We start from the raw sequence: 17818 nt of genomic DNA on the forward strand, positions 1-17818 counted from the left end.
TTTACACAGTGTACATGGTGTGTATGTGCCCAACATGTACCTGGGGAACCTCTTTGCTATTCCCCACCCACCAACCAACTATCCAACCATCCTTTTCTCTTCTTTCCTCTCTCCCTCATCTAGAGACATACACACATTATGGCCCTGATAATGACCAAAGCTCTGACTCATCTCCCCATTCACAGATGCAGTATATCTGCTATACAAGCCTCTCCAGCCAATTAACTTGTCAACCTTCTCCCCAGCCATCCAAGCATCCATCTATCTCCATTCTTCCCCTCCCTGGCAGGCACTCAAGGTATAGAAGAAAAATTGCACTTTCTCATTCTAAATCTGCCACCTTATCCTCCTAGCCTGACTACCCTCCCTATCCTTGGTTCATTCATAAAGCTCTGCAGTCCCTCCCCTTGCCAGCACTACCAGGTCTTCTCACGCATTCGGCTAGATGCCAGCATCTGCAAAGGGGGACAGCCCCCTGGTATAGCTGGGGAGGGGGCCCCTACTCATCCACCCCCCTCCAAACACACACCAGAGCCAGCCAGCCATTCTTTGAAAGGAGATGCTGGGCAAAGCAAACCGATGGCTGGCAATCTTCGCAGCCCTACTGGCAACAGGGGCCAGCTGGGAAGCAGGTGAGGGGGGTACCTGTCTCAGGGGTGGGGAGGGAGAGGGGAGTGATGCAGAACTGAAGTGTGTATGTGGGAGGGGGGGTCCAGGAAATGGGATTAGAAAGAATGAGAGTGGCTGACTTGATGAAAGAGGAGAGCAAAAGAGAGAGATGTGGGAGAGGAGGAGAAAAGGAGGGAGTGGAGAAAACAAAAAGAAAGAGAGAGAAATATTCAGCTCATCAAGAGAGAAGGGATGAAAGGAGAAAGACGGGGGGGGGGGTGACAAACAAGTCAGAGCAAAGGAATAAACGGAGAGAGAGGTTGGTTGGTTGGAAGAAATGCAGCCGGCTCCTCTGTATCCAGTTCTGATGCTGGGAGTTATTATGGCATCATCAGCCCCCGCTCTTTGGTCTAACTTGCAAGACCCCTGACTCTAGGGTGGGTTTGGGGGGTGTCTAATAATGCCTATTCACAATCCATCCCTTTTGATCTGAAGTCGCTTCAGCTAAAGACCAAACAAGCAGGGGACTGGGTTCTGCATGTTCTCAGGAAGGTTGGTGGTAAAAGGAGAGCATTCTGTGCATGCTTATGTCTGGATTGTTTGATGATGTGCACACCAAATGAGTCCTAGCTTCAATTCCCAGGCTCAGGTTAGTTCTTGCTGTCTTCCCTCAACCCCGCTGAGTGTTGTGTTCCTGGTCTAAAGGACTAGATCTCTCTCCCATTCTAGAGGACCCTGGTGCATTCTGCTTTCAACCTGCATTACTGGCGTAACTGTTCCCAGAGGACAAAGAAGTCCTAGGCTGCCAGCTCTATGCCTAACCCACCTTATGCTACTTCCCATGCCCACACAACTCCCAAACTCTTAGACCTGCTTCTTCATTCAAAACTGGGCAAAACTTACACTCCCTTTATTCTGCCTTTTAAAATAATATTCTTGTGCTTTTAACAGGTTTGTGACAGGCAGGCATTCAACAGGTGCAGCATCCCACACTATAATAGGTGTCAGATGCAAAGTGTTTTACTGTTTTAATTTCTACCTGTGGGAGGTCCACAAGAACCTCATCTGTATGTGATGGGAGAAGGCGAGAACCCTCTTTCTGAAGTCTACCTTCTGTTTGAAAATATAAATCCACAACTAGAACAGATCCCTCTGTATCAAGGCAAACACACTTGGACTGTATAGGAAAATAAACAGAACAGACAGAATCTTTGTTCAAGGGAAGAATGAGGAGGGATAAGACTACTAGACTGTAATGTGATCAGGGTCAGTCAGAAGCTTCCATGTTAATCCACTTTGGGGGTACATCTACATGGTCGAAATAATGCAGTTTGGCACCACTTTAACTGCCATGGGTCCATGTATTCAGAATCCTGGGGTTTGTAGTTTTGTCAGGCATCACTGACACTCCTTGGCAGAGGAGGCTAAAGATCTTGTAAAATTACACATCCCAGGATTCCATAGGATGGAGCTACCGCACTTAAAGTGGTGTCAAACTCCATTACTTCAACAGTGTAGACTAGAGGCACCCTTGGTTGTATTGCAGACTTTACAGGGGCTGTCCATGGTGCTGAATCAATAGGTGTACCCCCAAGGCTAGCATCCCATGAAATGCGGAGTCTAGCAAAAAAAACGTTGAAGCTGAAGTTAATGATTCCTGAAATAGTGGGCACGGATAGTGCAGGTTGTTCTTGACCTTTGCAGGAAAATATATTTTCCTGTTATGGTTAGTGTTACACTAGGGAAAACAGAGCAACCAATCATTTTATACAGTGTATGAAGTGTTTCATGTGTCTCAGCAAACTGCAGTGGAAATGGGGGCCAATATTTCATCCCATGGTTGCCTCCTGGTCTGCAGTGCCTCCCAAAACCTGGTCCAGAGCAGATGCATAGATTCCTCCTAGAGTGAGAATGGATCGTTTTGGAATAGTCCCTGAACTATTCCCCAACAAATAGGGGTGTGGGGAGATTTATGGTTTTGCAAAAGTGCAAAAGGCATAGGGGGCTTCCTGGAAACCCTTAAATAGATCATTTCACCATTATTGTCTCCACTTTCTACATAGGGAGTTGAAGCTGGGAGACAAATGACTTCCTTGCCATAGACCTTTCATGGCTGAAGGGAAAGTTGAAAATGGGAACTCTCATCCACAGCTTTAAAAAACACTTATGGCAATTTTGTCCTCTGGAAGAGGAGGTATTGTCTAGTGTTGAGAAAATGCAATCTCTCACCACCAGAAACACAGCCTTGAGGTTGAAACAAAATGTTAACAGCACCTTTGTCTTCTTTGCACCGGTTGCAGCATAAATGCTTGTCAAGTTGGAGCTCACAGGAGGAACTAGTAGGTTCTCCAGATGCTCTGGGACTTTAGTGCCCAGAAGCTGAATGGCTAATGACAGAGATTATGGGAGCTGTAGATCACAATATCTGGAGGGCCAAAGGTGTCACACTCTTGATCTAGTAGGTAAAGGGAAGAGGGCCCAAAGAGCCTCAGAGGCTGTTTCCATGTTACATTTTTAGGATGCATCATCAAGCTGAAAAATGCAAAGTGTGACGACAGCAAACTTGTTTACAACCACTTTCAGAGTGCAGGATTTTGTGACTACAAAGTGTGACCACAGAGCAGCAATTACAGTTGAAATGGTTGCTGGCACTATGGTGGCTCTGAAATGAAAGAGGATCCAACGAAGTCAGCATTCTGGGCAATCTAATACAGTGAGCCCTTCCTATTCCCTGGGGTTAGGGGTACAGGACCCCTTGAAAGTGGAAAACCTCCAAATAAAATGCCACTAGTTCTTCAACCTGAAAAAATACCTCTATTCAAATCTCTAGGTCTTACAGCACAACTCTATGGTCAACAGCTGCAAGGTCCTACAAGTTCCTAGATAAGTGTTTTCTCTGGTAATCTCTAAGTCCTTCAGTGCAACTGTATGGTTAATGTCCAACAGAGTTGCACAGGAGGACCTACAGATTCCTAGAGAGAACATATTAATCAAATCCACAAATATTCAAATGCACAAAAGTCAAAGCCACAAATATGGAGGGATGGCTGTATATATGCCTGGAAAAATCAAACACAGAATATAAGTACAGTTCAAAAGCTGGACCTGGCTTCAGCATTCTGTTAGGTGTAGAGAAGATAGAACCATAGCTATCCTGCTGCATACTGTATGCAATTAAGAGTTAAGCAAATTCTTGTAGTTTGAAAACATAGAATGGAGGGCCCACTTAAAAGAGATCTGTTCAATGTTAATACAGTTCAATGTTAATACAAGGCAGAGTTTCAAAAAACAACTTTTCCAAGCTCTGCTTCAGCTTGAGATCTAATAAACAAAGGAGCAAAGCATCTGATGATTAATAAAGCCTCGACAATACATGGAAGCTGTGGCCCTGTATCTTCATATGGGGCAGTTTCCTTCCATAATATTTCTAATTACTGTGTATGATTAAGGGAGCCAGCATGGTATAAGGGGTTGAGTATTAGACCCAGACACTGGGAGACCAGGTTCAGCCATGGAATCTCCCTGGGTGTTCTTGACCAGGTCACAATCTCTAAGCCTTAGAGGAAGGGAAAGGCAAACCCATTCTGAACAAATCTTGCCCCAAAAAACCCATCATGATATGGTCACCCTAGGGTCACCACAAAATGACTTGAAGACACACAGCAACAACATGTATGATTGTGAAAGCTGGACAGTGAAGAAAGGAAGAAAATCAGCTCAGTGGTGCTGGAAGAAAGTTCTACAGATACCATGCACTATTAAAAGACAAATACATGGGCCCAAGATGACTATACTGAGATGGTTGTACTTTGATCTATTATGTGAAGACATGACTCACTCAAAAAGAGAATAATGCTTAGTAAGATTGAAGGCAGTAGGAAAAGAGGAAGACCACATTGCAAGTGGATAGACTCAGTCAAGGAAGTGATAACCTGACTTAGCAAGATCAATCCTGTCAATAACTGGGTGTCTTAGAGGTCTCTTATTCATAGAGTCACTATAAGTTAAAAACAACTTGACAACAGTTAACAAATAAGAATTTGTCTTCATGGTTCCTATATCTGCTGAGCAGTGAATCCACTTCACATTTTGAAAAGTTTTAAAGAAACTATCCAAGGTGTGAGACCTATTTGGGATGTGGGATTTGCTACCCTGGATAGCTCCCTTTAAATCTAGACCAAAACCTAAAGCAGATTCACCAGCGTTGACTCGGGAGCGATCCGGTGCCACTGGGGGAAGCTAAAACCTTCTCTCTTGTAGCTCTCTTCTTCTCAGCCCATTCTCCCAAGTGCTTTTATCCCAACCTGATTCAATTGGGTGAAAAGTGATTGAAGGAATAGACTGCAAAGGAATGAAGAATGGAAGGAGGGTTGACATTTCCCAGACTTGGCCATGTCTGTCTCTTAAAAAGTGTCCACACACACTCCTGCCACAATATGTATGGTACTACAAGGGAGCCCTGGTGGTGCAATGGTTAAATGCTGGTACTTCAGCCATTCACAGCCACAAGGTTGTGAGTTCGATCCCAGGCAGGGCTCCAGGGTCCAATCAGCCTTGCATCCTCTGTAGGTAGGTAAAATGAGTACCCAGCTTGTTGAGAGGAATTAGCTTACACATTGTAAAGCACCTAGGGAGTGCTTAAGTGCACTGATAAGCAGTATAGAAATGTACTTGCTATTGCTATTGCTGTGTAATATGCAGGTTTGGTCTCAAAGGCCAGAGTGTCTATTTTTTCATCAATGGGGAGAAAGAGAGACAGCTTGAGGTCATGGGAGGGAGTAAGGATTCTTTCTAAACTTTACTGTCAGCTTTCCCTTCTCTTATTTTTTTCACGTTCACTTTTACAGACCCCCTCTGCCCTGCCAGGTACAAACTCAACTGCTTACTCCGTCGACGTTTGGGATGTGGGCCTGATGGGGCGCCTACCTGTGGACCTTGTTTTCCCAATTATGAGGAGGACTCTGGTGGTGACTGTGTACCCAAGAAAGTCCCTAAGCATGGTAAGAGGCCTGTGAATTTCTGGATGTCTCAAACATCGGTTGGAGGGGGAGCGTTCTGACACTTGGCAGGGAGAGCAAGCACAGTGTTTAAGATTTCAAATTATGATAATTAATAGTTACCAAATTGCTTTTAGCATGCAAAATAGATTATGGAAGACACCTTGTTTTCCCAGATGATAATCCTGAGTGACACAGTCATAGCTGCAGGGATACAGCCTCAGCTTTAGGGTGTGTCTGTCTCTGTCTCTTTCTTTCCTAAGAAAATAAAGAAAAATAAATTCAGATTGCCCAATAAACAGTTGTGACCAATCTGTGTGAACATTTGCAGATAAAATCATGCCTAATCATGCAAACTTGGATGCCATATTTGTTATAGGCTCAGTTAATTTAACCTGGGTTTCTGCTCATCCAGTTAGGATTGGCGTCACCAAGTGTGGTAAGCTCATGGTGTCACCCCCCATTGCCCTCCTCCCATCCCACTCCAAACAGAATCCTTAGTAATGTTTTTGTACTAATGTTACTCATAAATCATAATTCCTGTATGTCACTGAATGTAATGGCAACCGTTGTGACATAAACTAGTAGAATTAAAATTCCTATTTTAAATTACAATATCATGTGCACAGCCTAAATGTATTTACATGTGCATAATTTCATATGGTTAAAGTGAAAATTTGGTAAGATGAGATTTTTTAAAAGAAACTTTTAAAAGAATTTAATTTTGGAAGATGGAACTATTTACTTACTTACTTACTTACTTATTAAAATCCTTCTTCCATTGAGCCTCACCCCACTCACACCATTTCTTCAGTGTTTTCAAGGGACACAGGCAAATGTCAGAGTCTGTTTCTGCCAAAAAACAGACATTTGGGGAGCAGTGGTGTCAGACCCCCTTAAATCGTCACCTAGAGATTCTCCTGAACAGATACTTTTAGTTCTGTACAGCCTGAGGTTAGTTGAAACTCAGAGTATGTGTTTGACCCTTTTCTTTCCCAGTTTAAAAAAGCTGGTGGTGGACTGAGACAGGCCTAATGAGGGATGATATTGGTGAATGCCTCTTTCAAAAGGGAGTGACTCCATTGTGGCTAAAAGAGGTGGTGATGAGACTTTTTGATTTGGTTTTGGGTTTTAAAAACAAAACAAAACTGAAAATACCTCTGGCCACCTTAAATGTTTCAATGATGCTAGAGGTATATGGGGGTACTTAAGCTTGGATGAGTTGAATTATTTATTTGAGATCCATTTAATTCTGGTTTCAGGCCTCATTATGAGACAGATAAAACTTTTGGTGGGTGATCTGTGCTGGAAAATGGATATTGTGAGCACATCCTGGTTCAACAACAACAACTGCTGCTGCTGTTGTTGTTGTTCCACATGTGAAATTACTGGGCGAAATGAGTTTTGGGGGTTCTGTGCTGCCCTTATGTTGATACCCATTCTAGGACCAGAACTTTTTAAACAAAATAAATCCAGTAACATGCAGACACCAGTTCTTGACTGTCTACTCCTTGGTGCTGCCAGAAGCAGGCTCCCTTCTCCAGTGTCTGGTTGGATATGTCTTGAACACAGGTGTTGGAAGGATGGTGTGTAGCTTTCCTCCATGCTTTTCTTCTGCCCTGGATAATATGCCTCATAGTAGTATATTGTATGTAGGTGTCTGTACTTGTTTTAATATGTAAACATGTGAATATCTTTGTGTAGCCAAAATGAGTACATCCATGCAAAGGAGAAAAGGATCAGCAGACTCAGTGGGGGCAGGGCATGGTTTGCTTAGATCTTGGGGGGGGAGAGAATTTGGAAGCCAATTTTGTACAGTTTTCAATCAGTATGCTGGCTCTTTACATCCAACCCAACTGTTGAAATTTTGACTGTAAACTCCTCAGGTCAGAGGTCTGTTTTAATTGTTTGCCTTACTTTGCAGTCTACTTTGTGTCCCACTAATGGCAGTATTATAACAAGTACAGTTGGCCCTCTATATTTATGGCTTTGACTTTTACAGCTTTGGTTATTTGTGGATTTAATTGATATAATAATAATAATAATAGGTTTTATTTATATACCGCCCAATCACTGGGAATCCAAGCGGTTTACAATAGAGGGGATAATAGACGGTTCCCTGCCCTCAGGCTTACAATCTAAAAGACACGACACAAAACGAGAAGGGAATGGTGAGGGAGGGAGGGGATCAGGTCCAGCAGTTCTTCTCTCCCTCTGAGGCCTGGTCAAAGGCAGATGGACCGGAGGGAGGGCTCTTCTTCTTCAAGCTAGCCCTGATGGATTTACTCTAGGTTTACTCTACTGGACGATGACCATAAAGTCATGCTGGAAGACCTAGTGATTCCTAGAGAAAACATTTCTCTAGGCATTTTTAGGTTCTTCAACATGATTCTAAGATGAACCTCTGGTTGATGTTGACAGAATGCCCCATTCACACTACATAATAAACCGATTTTTGTGTTGGCTCATTTCAAATCGATGGAGCGATTCAACACTGAATAGATGTTCAGACTTTGGTTACCGCGATCAAACTTTCCCCATTTCAATTTAATCCATTTCACATTCATATTAACAATAGGATCGATTCAAAATAGAGTTGCATCAAAGGGATGATCACACCACAGGTAACTGAATCCAATTGACAATGAATTCACACTTGTGTTGAACCAAATCATTTAATTAAATATGGCAAATGCCTCAGATTCAGAAGAACCAGTTTAACTGGCTTTAGCACCCCCCCCCCCCCGCCCCGGCAAACTATGCTGGAGAAATTTGGTGCCAGTGTAAACAAGGGTCCTTTAAATCAATTTATACCAGTTTGGAAAATGGTTTATTATGTAGTGTGAATGAGACCAAAGAATGGCACCGGAGAACCTAGAGATTTCTAGAGAGCTGTTCTCTTGGGTTAAAATGAAAAGTGTTTTTTTAAAATATATTTGTGTTTTTTCCACTTCTACGGGAGTCCTGTGCCCCTAACCCCAGTGAATGTGGAAGGCCTACTGTACAGTCAACTGATAGAGCGAAGAGGAGGAGGATATGTATACATTGTGATTAAAGGCCATCAACTGCTCCATCCTTCTTTCTTTCTTTCTTTCTTTCTTTCTTTGTTCTGCTTTAGAAAGCAAAGCAAAAACCCAAAAGAGGCCCAAAGACTTGCCTGGTCTCATCCGTTCCCTTCTGGCCAAGCATGAGAAGGAGCTACAGCCATCAGGCATGGAGACCACTCTGCCTGGTATGCAAATCTAACAATCCTCCACCTCTCACCACAATAGGCTCCTATGGTATTAGCATTCAGGGCATAGGAACCTGCCTTGTGCTGAGAACCACAACTCAGTACAGCCATTCCTCCACATTTGTGGATTTGACTTTTGCAGATTTGGTTATTGACGGATTGTATTAATATTTCTCTCTAGGAATCTCTAGGTCTTCCAGTGTGATTCTAAGGTCAACACCTGCCAGTTGTTGCACTGGAGGACCTACAGAATCCTAGAGAGAAAATTTCTCTAATTGTTTGTAGATCCTCCGACACAATTCTAGTGTCAACCTCCTGCACATGTTGACCACCAGTTGTGCTGGAGGACCTAGAGAGTTGTTCCCTCAGGTTAAAACAAGAACAGTGGGGTTTTATTTGCAGTTTCCCACTTTCACGGGGACCCTATGCTTGCAACTCCAGCAAATGTGGAAGGCCCACTGTATTACTGGCCTACATCGACTGGCAGTAGTTTTCCAGGCTTTCAGACATACATTACAGAAGTTATTGATGTAACGTGGCACTAGGAGGCAGTGTGATAAAGAGCCAGAGGGGGGAGGAAAATAGGATGCTTCAAACTGGTGTTGTTGTGTGCCTTCAAGTTTCTGATGTATGGCAACCCTAAGGAGGACCTATCCTGGGGTTTTCTCGGCATGAATTGTTTGAAAAGGTTTGCCATTCCCTTCCCCTGAGGCTGAGAGAGTGTAACTTGCCCAAGGTCACCCAGTGGGTTTCATAGCTGGGAAGGGAACCCTGGTCTCCAGAGTCATAGTCCAACACTCAAACCACTATGCCATGCTGTTCAAACAACTGTACTGTAATTTCTCTTTCTTTTTCCTGCTTTCTAGGCAGCACTGAGGAGTTTGAACCAGCCAACTCCCCCACTCCTTTCCCCACCTCTCTCCCCACAGAAGTCTCCTATTCTGCAAGCACCGTCCCAGTTACTTCCGAATCTTATGAAAGCACCACGGTCCAGGCCACCATACCCCCAAGGAGTGTGAAAGTGGATTTCAAGCAAAGGTCCCGTCCCCCAGTGACTAACCTGAACAAAGCTGTGACCCTCAGTAAGTATAAGAGTGAATCAGGAAAAATTGGCTGAGGTGATGGCATAAGAACTCAGGGCTAGGGTTGTCATGGGTCAGGACTATCCAAGGCCCTGAGATTTAAGGGCCAAAGCATAAGACTTGGGAAAGACCTGGAAGTGCAACAAAATAAGGGCATGGTCTTGCAAATATGAATTCTTTCCCCCAGGAAATGTTATTCACTCTTCAGATTTCTAGCAGTGCTGTAATTTAAATTCCAGTTCAGCATTTAAGAACAGATGATAGGCAACCCAAGAAAAGGGGCAGGCAAAGTGACCAAGGGAATGTCAACACAACAAACTGAAGCATACTTAACATGAACAGTTTTCAGCGTCTCACTCTCTGCAATACTACAAAATGGGAGATTGAAAGAAAACTTTATTTCAGGGTCAAAATTCCTATTTAGGGGGGCAATGCCCTCATTTTGTCCCACATCCCTGGGTGATCCCTTCTGATGTCACAGGATGCAGGCCCCAGTGATGCTACAAGGAGAAGCCCCCAGTTAGAGCATTGCACATGAGTGCTTTGATTGTGTATTCACCACAAAATGGGGTTGGACTAGATGGCCCTTGTGGTCTCTTCCAACTCTACGATTCTGTGATTCTACAATAACATGAAGCATCAACCACAGTTGCACAGAATATGTCATTCCACTAAAAACAACAACAAAACTCTAGTCTAATAAAAGAGGGAAATGCATATACACACCTTTCAAGACAGCACTCTCACCCTGAAATTCCTTCTTCTTGCTCTGAGGACTGGAAAAGAGGGGCCAAATCCTAAGATTCAGAGCCAGGCCATGAGATCAGGGAATCTAGGCTGGTTATATGGACAATGCAATGGGAAAGAGTGCAACTAGAGAGTGACCATTTGTATGTGGCAGTGACTCAAAGATTTAATTGTCCTCCTTACAGCTCTTGTGGTGATGTGCACAGTGACAGGGGTCTCTGGACTGGTGGTAGCTGCCATTTGCTGGTACAGGTAGGAACTACACCTTTAATGGTATGTTAGAATCATAGAGAACTGCATTATACAGAGTGAAAACCATTGCTCTATCCAGGCCAGTATGGTCAACTCTGGCTGCATCTGCACTGCAGAATGAATGCAGTTTGACACTGCTTTTACTGCCATGGCTTAATGCTATGGAATTCTGGGATCTGTAGTTTTGTGAGACATTTAGCCTTCTCTGTCAGAGAGTTCTGGTACCACAACAAACTACAAATCCCATAATTCCATAGGATAATAATAATAATAATAATAATAATAATAATAATAATAATAATAATTTGTTTTATTTATATACCGCTATTCCAAAGATCATAGCGGTGAACAGTAAGTAAGCTAATCAGCAAGTAAGCTAAGGATGGAGCCCTGTCAATTAAAACTGTGCCAAACTGCATTATTTTTGCAGTATAGATTGGACCTAGGAGACTGGGATCAACCTTTTGCCCACCTCTGATTTACTAACGCTCCCTGGGCCAGAGTAAGACATGGTGAATCTCTAAACAATGTGTAAAAGTAGAAGAGCATTGGGATAGGTGTGGGAAAGTACAGTGGGTCTAAACACGACTTTACTTCCACTTGAACTCTTTAGAGGTTGCACAACTGCCAAAAATGCCCCTCCAAAACACAAACAACCAAGAGTGGAAGTTTTGAAAAAGAGGTATAATTTTTTTTATCTTAAACAGTGCAGGAGGGAGGTATGGCAGGAAAAGAGCAGCCCAGAGAATGAGATCTTCAGGGCAGTGAAAAGAGCCCCATGTGGCTCTGGGATCACACTTTTCCCATCCATATTCTAACAGAAATGTGAATTGGAATAGAAAAAACAAAATTTAATAATCTATTTTGCATTTAAGGTCCCCTCAGGATCATTCAGAGCCAGTGTAATGTTTGAGTGTTGGACTATGACTCTTGGAAACCAGGGTTTGATTCCCAGCTCAGTCGTGTAAACTTACGAGGTGATTTTGGGCAAGTCACACTCTCTCAGCCTCAGAGGATGGCAATGGCAACTCTCCTCTGAAGAAACTTATCAAGAAAACCCCATGATAGGGTCACCTTAGGGGCACCATAAGTTGGAAACGACTTGAAGGCACACATCAACAACAACATAATCATTCGGCCAAAATAATCATTTTTGGCCAAAATCACCAATAATCTCATTTTTTGGAAAATCATGTTTATTAAACATAGAAAACAACCACACACATATTTTATCTCTACATCTAAAACAAGGTTTTCTAGTTTAAACCAAATTGTCTGGCTTAAACCAAATAACTTAAAAAGTATATTTTTCTTTTTTCAATTGATTAATAATCTTTTTCTAAAAAATCTGGCTATATTTTCCAACCCTCTTACTGCAACCACAATGACTCTGAATGTAAACGTTTTAATTTTGATTGTTTATTGGCAGTTGTTCACTGTTTGATCAGTATCCAATGACGGGTGCTTCTTTTTAAACACTTTATTTTAAAGTGCAAGAAATGCCATTCAGAAACGAATCCTTCAATTAAAATAAGTTCAGCCAAAAACGTGCTTTAAAAGAACACTTTAAAAAACAACAACACACAATTATTATTTAAGATCGTGGCCATAACATCTGAACTGCATTTTGTTACTTAATTTTCTAATTTAGTCCTATATTGATATAGTACTACACATTAATGGCAGTGCATTGCTTTGCCTCTGAGGCCTGGTTGAGGAGCATGTGACTTGCCAGGTCACAACCCTACCATATACCAAGGATACATTCGGAGACTGCTATCCACACTAAACAACACATGCTCAAAGATAATGGGTTGCAGCTCTCTATCATCCTCATCCAGTATGGAAACTGAGCATCTGGAGGACACTAGGCTGGTCCCGAAGCTGTTGTAAATTACAACTCATTGCACTGGGGTGCCCGGCTGGCAGAGGCAGACTTTGGAGGGCCATCCCAACTCCACAATTCAATCTTGCTTGCCCCCAAATGGCCTTCTGTGAAATCTGGGGGCATTCCCACATTTTTTTGCCCACCACCAGAGCCACTTAGGCCAGGAGAGGCCTTTATTTTTTGCAACAGGAAGACATGGTTACATAGCAGCACCATGATACGTTTCTCCTAGTAAGTCAGAAACACCTTGAAGGCACGACCACACAACAAAGTAAAATGTTCCTTGCATAAAATGGCAAATCAAGCTTTGTTGAATCTGTTAGTGCGAATCCATGGCTTGAAAGGCCGAATGGCACTATGACCCTGGCATGGGCAAGTAGTATGGTCAACCTCTGCTTATTGCGCCTCCATGAAAAATGCGTTGGGTTGGCACTGTAAACTAAGAAATGACCCCTCCTGTTCTAGTGGTTGTTCCAGCTTTCCTTTTTCCCCAGAGTGACTGACTATGAGAACTTTCTCCTCACTGGTGAGAAGTTTCTTCTGATGTTGTGTGGTGATAACCTGGCAGATTGAGCTAGTCTAGAGTCCTGTACTGAGGGGGCGGTAGGAAGGAGATATAGATTCAAAGAGCATTGGTGGATCTGATTAACCATCATCCTGTCCCTCTTGTCTAGCCCAACATCCGGCGCTGATAGTGAGTTTTCTTAGATACTTAGAGAAGCCTTTAAGTAGGATCCAGGAGGGTCTGCACTAGCCGATATTTAAAGGCATGCTGCTCTGACCCCACAAGCCAATTCTATCACGAAGTTAGTGTGTCCTGATGGATTTATCTTCCATTAATCTCTCTAACCTCCCCTTAAAGTCATCTCAGTTGGTTGTCCAGACTCCTATTATAGTCTATATAGGGGTACCAACTGCTGTTGAATAATGCAGTTTGACACTACTTTAAACTGCCATGGCTCCATCTCACAATTCCTGGTATTCTAGTCTGAGAGGCACGAGCACTTTTTTTGTGGCAGAGAAGGTTAAAGATTTGTAAAATTAAATTCCAGGGTTTCCATAGGATGGGAGCTACAGTACTTAAAGAGTCCTGAAATGACAACCCTAAAAGCAGCCCCACCCTTTCTGAAGACTGATAAATTATTCGTGGGCTGCTTAGGCAGCTTCTCAGTTTGGTCGTTTTGGGAAAGTAGTGTGCTGGTGCCTCACAAAACTACACATCTCGTGATTCTGTAGGTGGAGCCATGGCAGTAAAAGTGGTGTCACACTGCATTATTTTGACAGTGTAGGGTACATTCTGTTGGCAATGGGTTCACTCATTGCACTGTACCTCTGTGAACAAGTATCCTAAATCTCCCACCATTCAGATTCATGTCACGATTCCACGACCCCCGGCTGCATCCACACTGCAGAAATAATCCAGTTTGACAACACTTTAACTGCCATTGGCCGTGGCTCAATGCTATGGAATCCTGCGATTTGTAGTTTTTGTTGTGGTATGCAGAGGTCTCTGGACAGAGGAGGCTAAATAACTCACACAAATGTAAGTGCCAGGATTCCATAGCATTGAGCCATGCAGTTAAGTGGTGTCAAACTGCATTGATTTCACAGCTGTAGTGCAGTCCAAGTACTAGTGAATGGAAGAGACCGCATCTCACCTTAGGTTACCTAACTGAACACTGGAGAGGTCTCTGCTTTGTGTGTCAAGTAACTTGCTTGTTTTTGTGGGTACAGTGGGCCCTGCATGGTTGTGAGAAGAGGAAATGTAGCGCTTGTGTGACGTTGGAAAACACCAGGTAACAATAAGCAGCACCTCCTTGTGAATCTCTCTTTTATGCAACCAGTAAAGGTTACAGGAGTTTCCAGTTTTCATTCTGGCAACCATCTCTCCCCCCATGCCACAACTAAACGCCAAAATTACTTACTGCACTGGGCTGATGGTACCGATACTGGTTCCCCGGTTGGCTGTGTTGCTATCTTCGGCCAGTGCACCTTTTCTGTAGCCTGGAATTAATCATGAGATGTTTTTACAGGCCATTAAAATCTTTCCTATTTTTGATGTTATGTATGTTGACAAGTCACACTCTCTCGGCCTCAGAGGGATGGCAATAGTTACCCACCCTGAAGAAACTTGCCAAGAAATCCTCCAATAGGCTTGCCATTAGGCTCGCCATAAACCGGTACGACTTGAAGTCACAACAACAACATAGCAAGCTGGCCTTACTGTAAGTTTTCTTTTGTTGAATGTTACTTTAAAAAATAATAATCTGGAGAGGCTACACACTCTGGCCACACTAACTGCCAATGAGCAAGTTGGTCTGTTTCCAATAATCAATAAGGGCCACATGCCACCCTAAAGTTAGGACCAACCCTACTCTTTAAATCTTTCTTTTAGAACTCATTAAAGGGCAACAACTTTCTTATTTATTGAATGTTGATGTATTTTTACTGTCAGGATGGGGAAGCATTTTTATGGATTTGTTTTGCTTAGTTGTTAAAATAAATTGACTGACCTTTTATATCCATGCACCTTGGTTTAGAGATGTGTTGCACACAAGTTTTGTGGGGGCCACCCAGTTTTTTTTGTTTTGTGCTTTCTAGTCTTTCTGGAATTTTGGTGACCTGGAGACCTATCATGGGGTTTTTCTTGGCAGAATTTTGGTCAGAGGGTTTTTTTTTTTTTCCCCTTGCCTTCCTTGAGACTGAAAGGTGTGATTTGTGCAAGGTCATCCGTAGGTTTCCATGGCTGTGTGGAATTTGAACTGGTCTCCCAGAGTCCAAGTCCAACACACCATACCACTGCCATGCTGACTTTCTGGTCTAAAAACAAACAAACAACAAACAAACAGCTTCATTTATATCACTTCATACTGAACTAACAGTGTCTAGTGATTTACAACTGTAAGCTAATTGCCCCCAACAAGCTGGGTACTCATTTTAGTGTCTCAGAAGGATGTAAGCCTGGGGTCAGTCTTGAGCCCTTTCATGGTATTGAACTCACAACCTTATGGTTTGGTGAGTGTCTGCAGTACAGGCATTTACCACCTGTGCCACCAGTGTTTCTACCCAGTTAAGACTAACAAATGTGAAATTTAGAAGAAATACTGAGCTTTCAAGTACCAACAAGGTCCTCACCATTCTTCTCTCTTCATTGATGTATGTGATAGCACCTTTGAGATGAAATAAAAAGTTGGTAACTGAGGTTTTCATAGACTTGAGCCTGACTTACCCTTCCTCCACATTTGAGGCTTTGGACTTTGTGGATGTGATTATTCACGGATTTTATTAATCTGCTCTCTCTAGGAATATCTAGATCCTCCAAGGCAATCTACGCGTCACACTTTAACCATAAGTTGCACTGAAGGACTAGAGATTCCTAGAGGGAAACACTCCATTAGGCATTTGTAGGCTCCTCCAGTGCATTCATGGTTAATCTTGGCAAATGTTGACCCACAGGGAGACATAGATGGTTTAGTCAACTATACTCTAAAGTGCTTCTATTCCACTTTGCCCTCCTCTAGCTGCCTCCTGTTGCATTCTGGGATTTGCAGTTTTAAGGACGAGTATTTAGAATTCTCAGGCAGAGAAGTTCTCTGCCTGAGAATCTAAATACCCCCTCCTTCGAACTGGCCAATCCCAGAATGCAACAGGAGGCAGCTAGAGGAGTCAAAGTGAATAGAAGCACTTTAAGAGTTTATAGTGTGATAAACATCATAGAGATTCTTAGAGGGGGTTCTGTCAGTAAAACATAGTACTTTTGTTATTTGTGGTTTTTCTACATTCATGGGGGAGCCTGTTCCCCTAACCCCAGTGAATGTGGAGAGACAAGTGTACACATCTGAGAAACAGAATCAAGTCTCATGCTACCAACTTCTTTCTTTCAGTTTGTCTCAAAGTGTGTGAAAGATCCCAGATGGCCTTTCAATGGCAGCCCCGCGAATCTGGAATAGCCTTCCGAGGAGCGTCCGTTTGATGACCCCCCTAGAAACATTGTTTAAAAAGGCTGAAAACCTTCTTTTTTGTCAAGCCTTCCCCCCTGACAATGAAGTTGTGTATGTTGATGCCATTGATTCCCTGCCTTACTTTGCTGTATGACTGTGTTTTTAATTTTGTATAATTGGTTTTTATCTAGAGATGTTTGTAACGGTTTTTTGTGGTTGTAATGGTTTTCTATGGTTGTAAACCGCTGTTGATCTGTGGAACAGTGGTATACAAATAAATTTATTATCATCATCATCATCATTCATCATCCATCATCATCTTTAATTTGTCTCTCTTTTATCCTATCCCCCTCCACACACATTGTGTGTTCTGTAGCTGAATGTATAACCTGATAGAGTTATTTTGTTTAAGTTTACAGAACTCTGGCCAGTTGATGAATTTCACTGTGTGAATTTCAGTGTGTGCTGGATGTGGAGAGCCACTGGCATAGTGCTGTTGAGTGTTGAACTACGGCTCTTGGAGGACCAGAGTTTGATTTCAGGCTTGGCCATGAAACACCCACTGGGTGACTTGTGCAACTCACATCTCTAGCCGTCCAGGGAAGGCAAGGGCAAACCTCCACCAAAGAAGTCGAAAATCCCACTATGGTTCTAGGGTTACCACAAGTTGGAAGCAACTTGAAGGCCACATAACAACAAGTAAGCAGTAGTTTATGGTTACAGATTATGTTGTCGTTTGCTATCAAATCAGACGACCCTGGTGATTGAAGCCATCCAACAACCACAGTCACTTTATCAGCCATCTGTCATCATGAGTCTTCTCTCTTGCAGACTCAGGTGTTTCCTTGATGGATTAATCCACTTGTGTTTGTGACTTCTCTTTCCTTATTGCCTCCCACCTTTCAGGCATTATCACTTTTTCTAGTGAGTCATGCTTGGTCCATGATAGCAGTGTTATAGTTTTGTTATTGTTTAACGGACTATGTTTAATCAGGGTTGGGGGGAAATAGTGTTAAACCCCTCTCTTGTTATTTGTTTAAACCGGTGTTTTTGTTTTGTTCCTCTCCCCA

The 17818-nt window shown here is 42.8% G+C and overlaps 1 protein-coding gene across 1 annotated transcript in view; it reads left to right on the forward strand.

The window, feature by feature from the left end:
* Window positions 1-256: 256 nt before the first annotated feature.
* Window positions 257-17818, forward strand: part of LOC121923078 (neural proliferation differentiation and control protein 1-like) — a 27796-nt gene continuing 10234 nt past the window's right edge. Inside the window, exons 1-5 of the mRNA XM_042453186.1 lie at window positions 257-632; window positions 5457-5609; window positions 8725-8838; window positions 9705-9920; window positions 10853-10919. Coding sequence (XP_042309120.1) covers window positions 560-632; window positions 5457-5609; window positions 8725-8838; window positions 9705-9920; window positions 10853-10919 — 623 coding nt within the window. The 5' untranslated portion in view covers window positions 257-559. The remainder of the gene's footprint in view (window positions 633-5456; window positions 5610-8724; window positions 8839-9704; window positions 9921-10852; window positions 10920-17818) is intronic.

Source organism: Sceloporus undulatus, chromosome 2 (genome assembly GCF_019175285.1).
Source record: "Sceloporus undulatus isolate JIND9_A2432 ecotype Alabama chromosome 2, SceUnd_v1.1, whole genome shotgun sequence".
NCBI classification, from domain to species: domain Eukaryota; kingdom Metazoa; phylum Chordata; class Lepidosauria; order Squamata; family Phrynosomatidae; genus Sceloporus; species Sceloporus undulatus.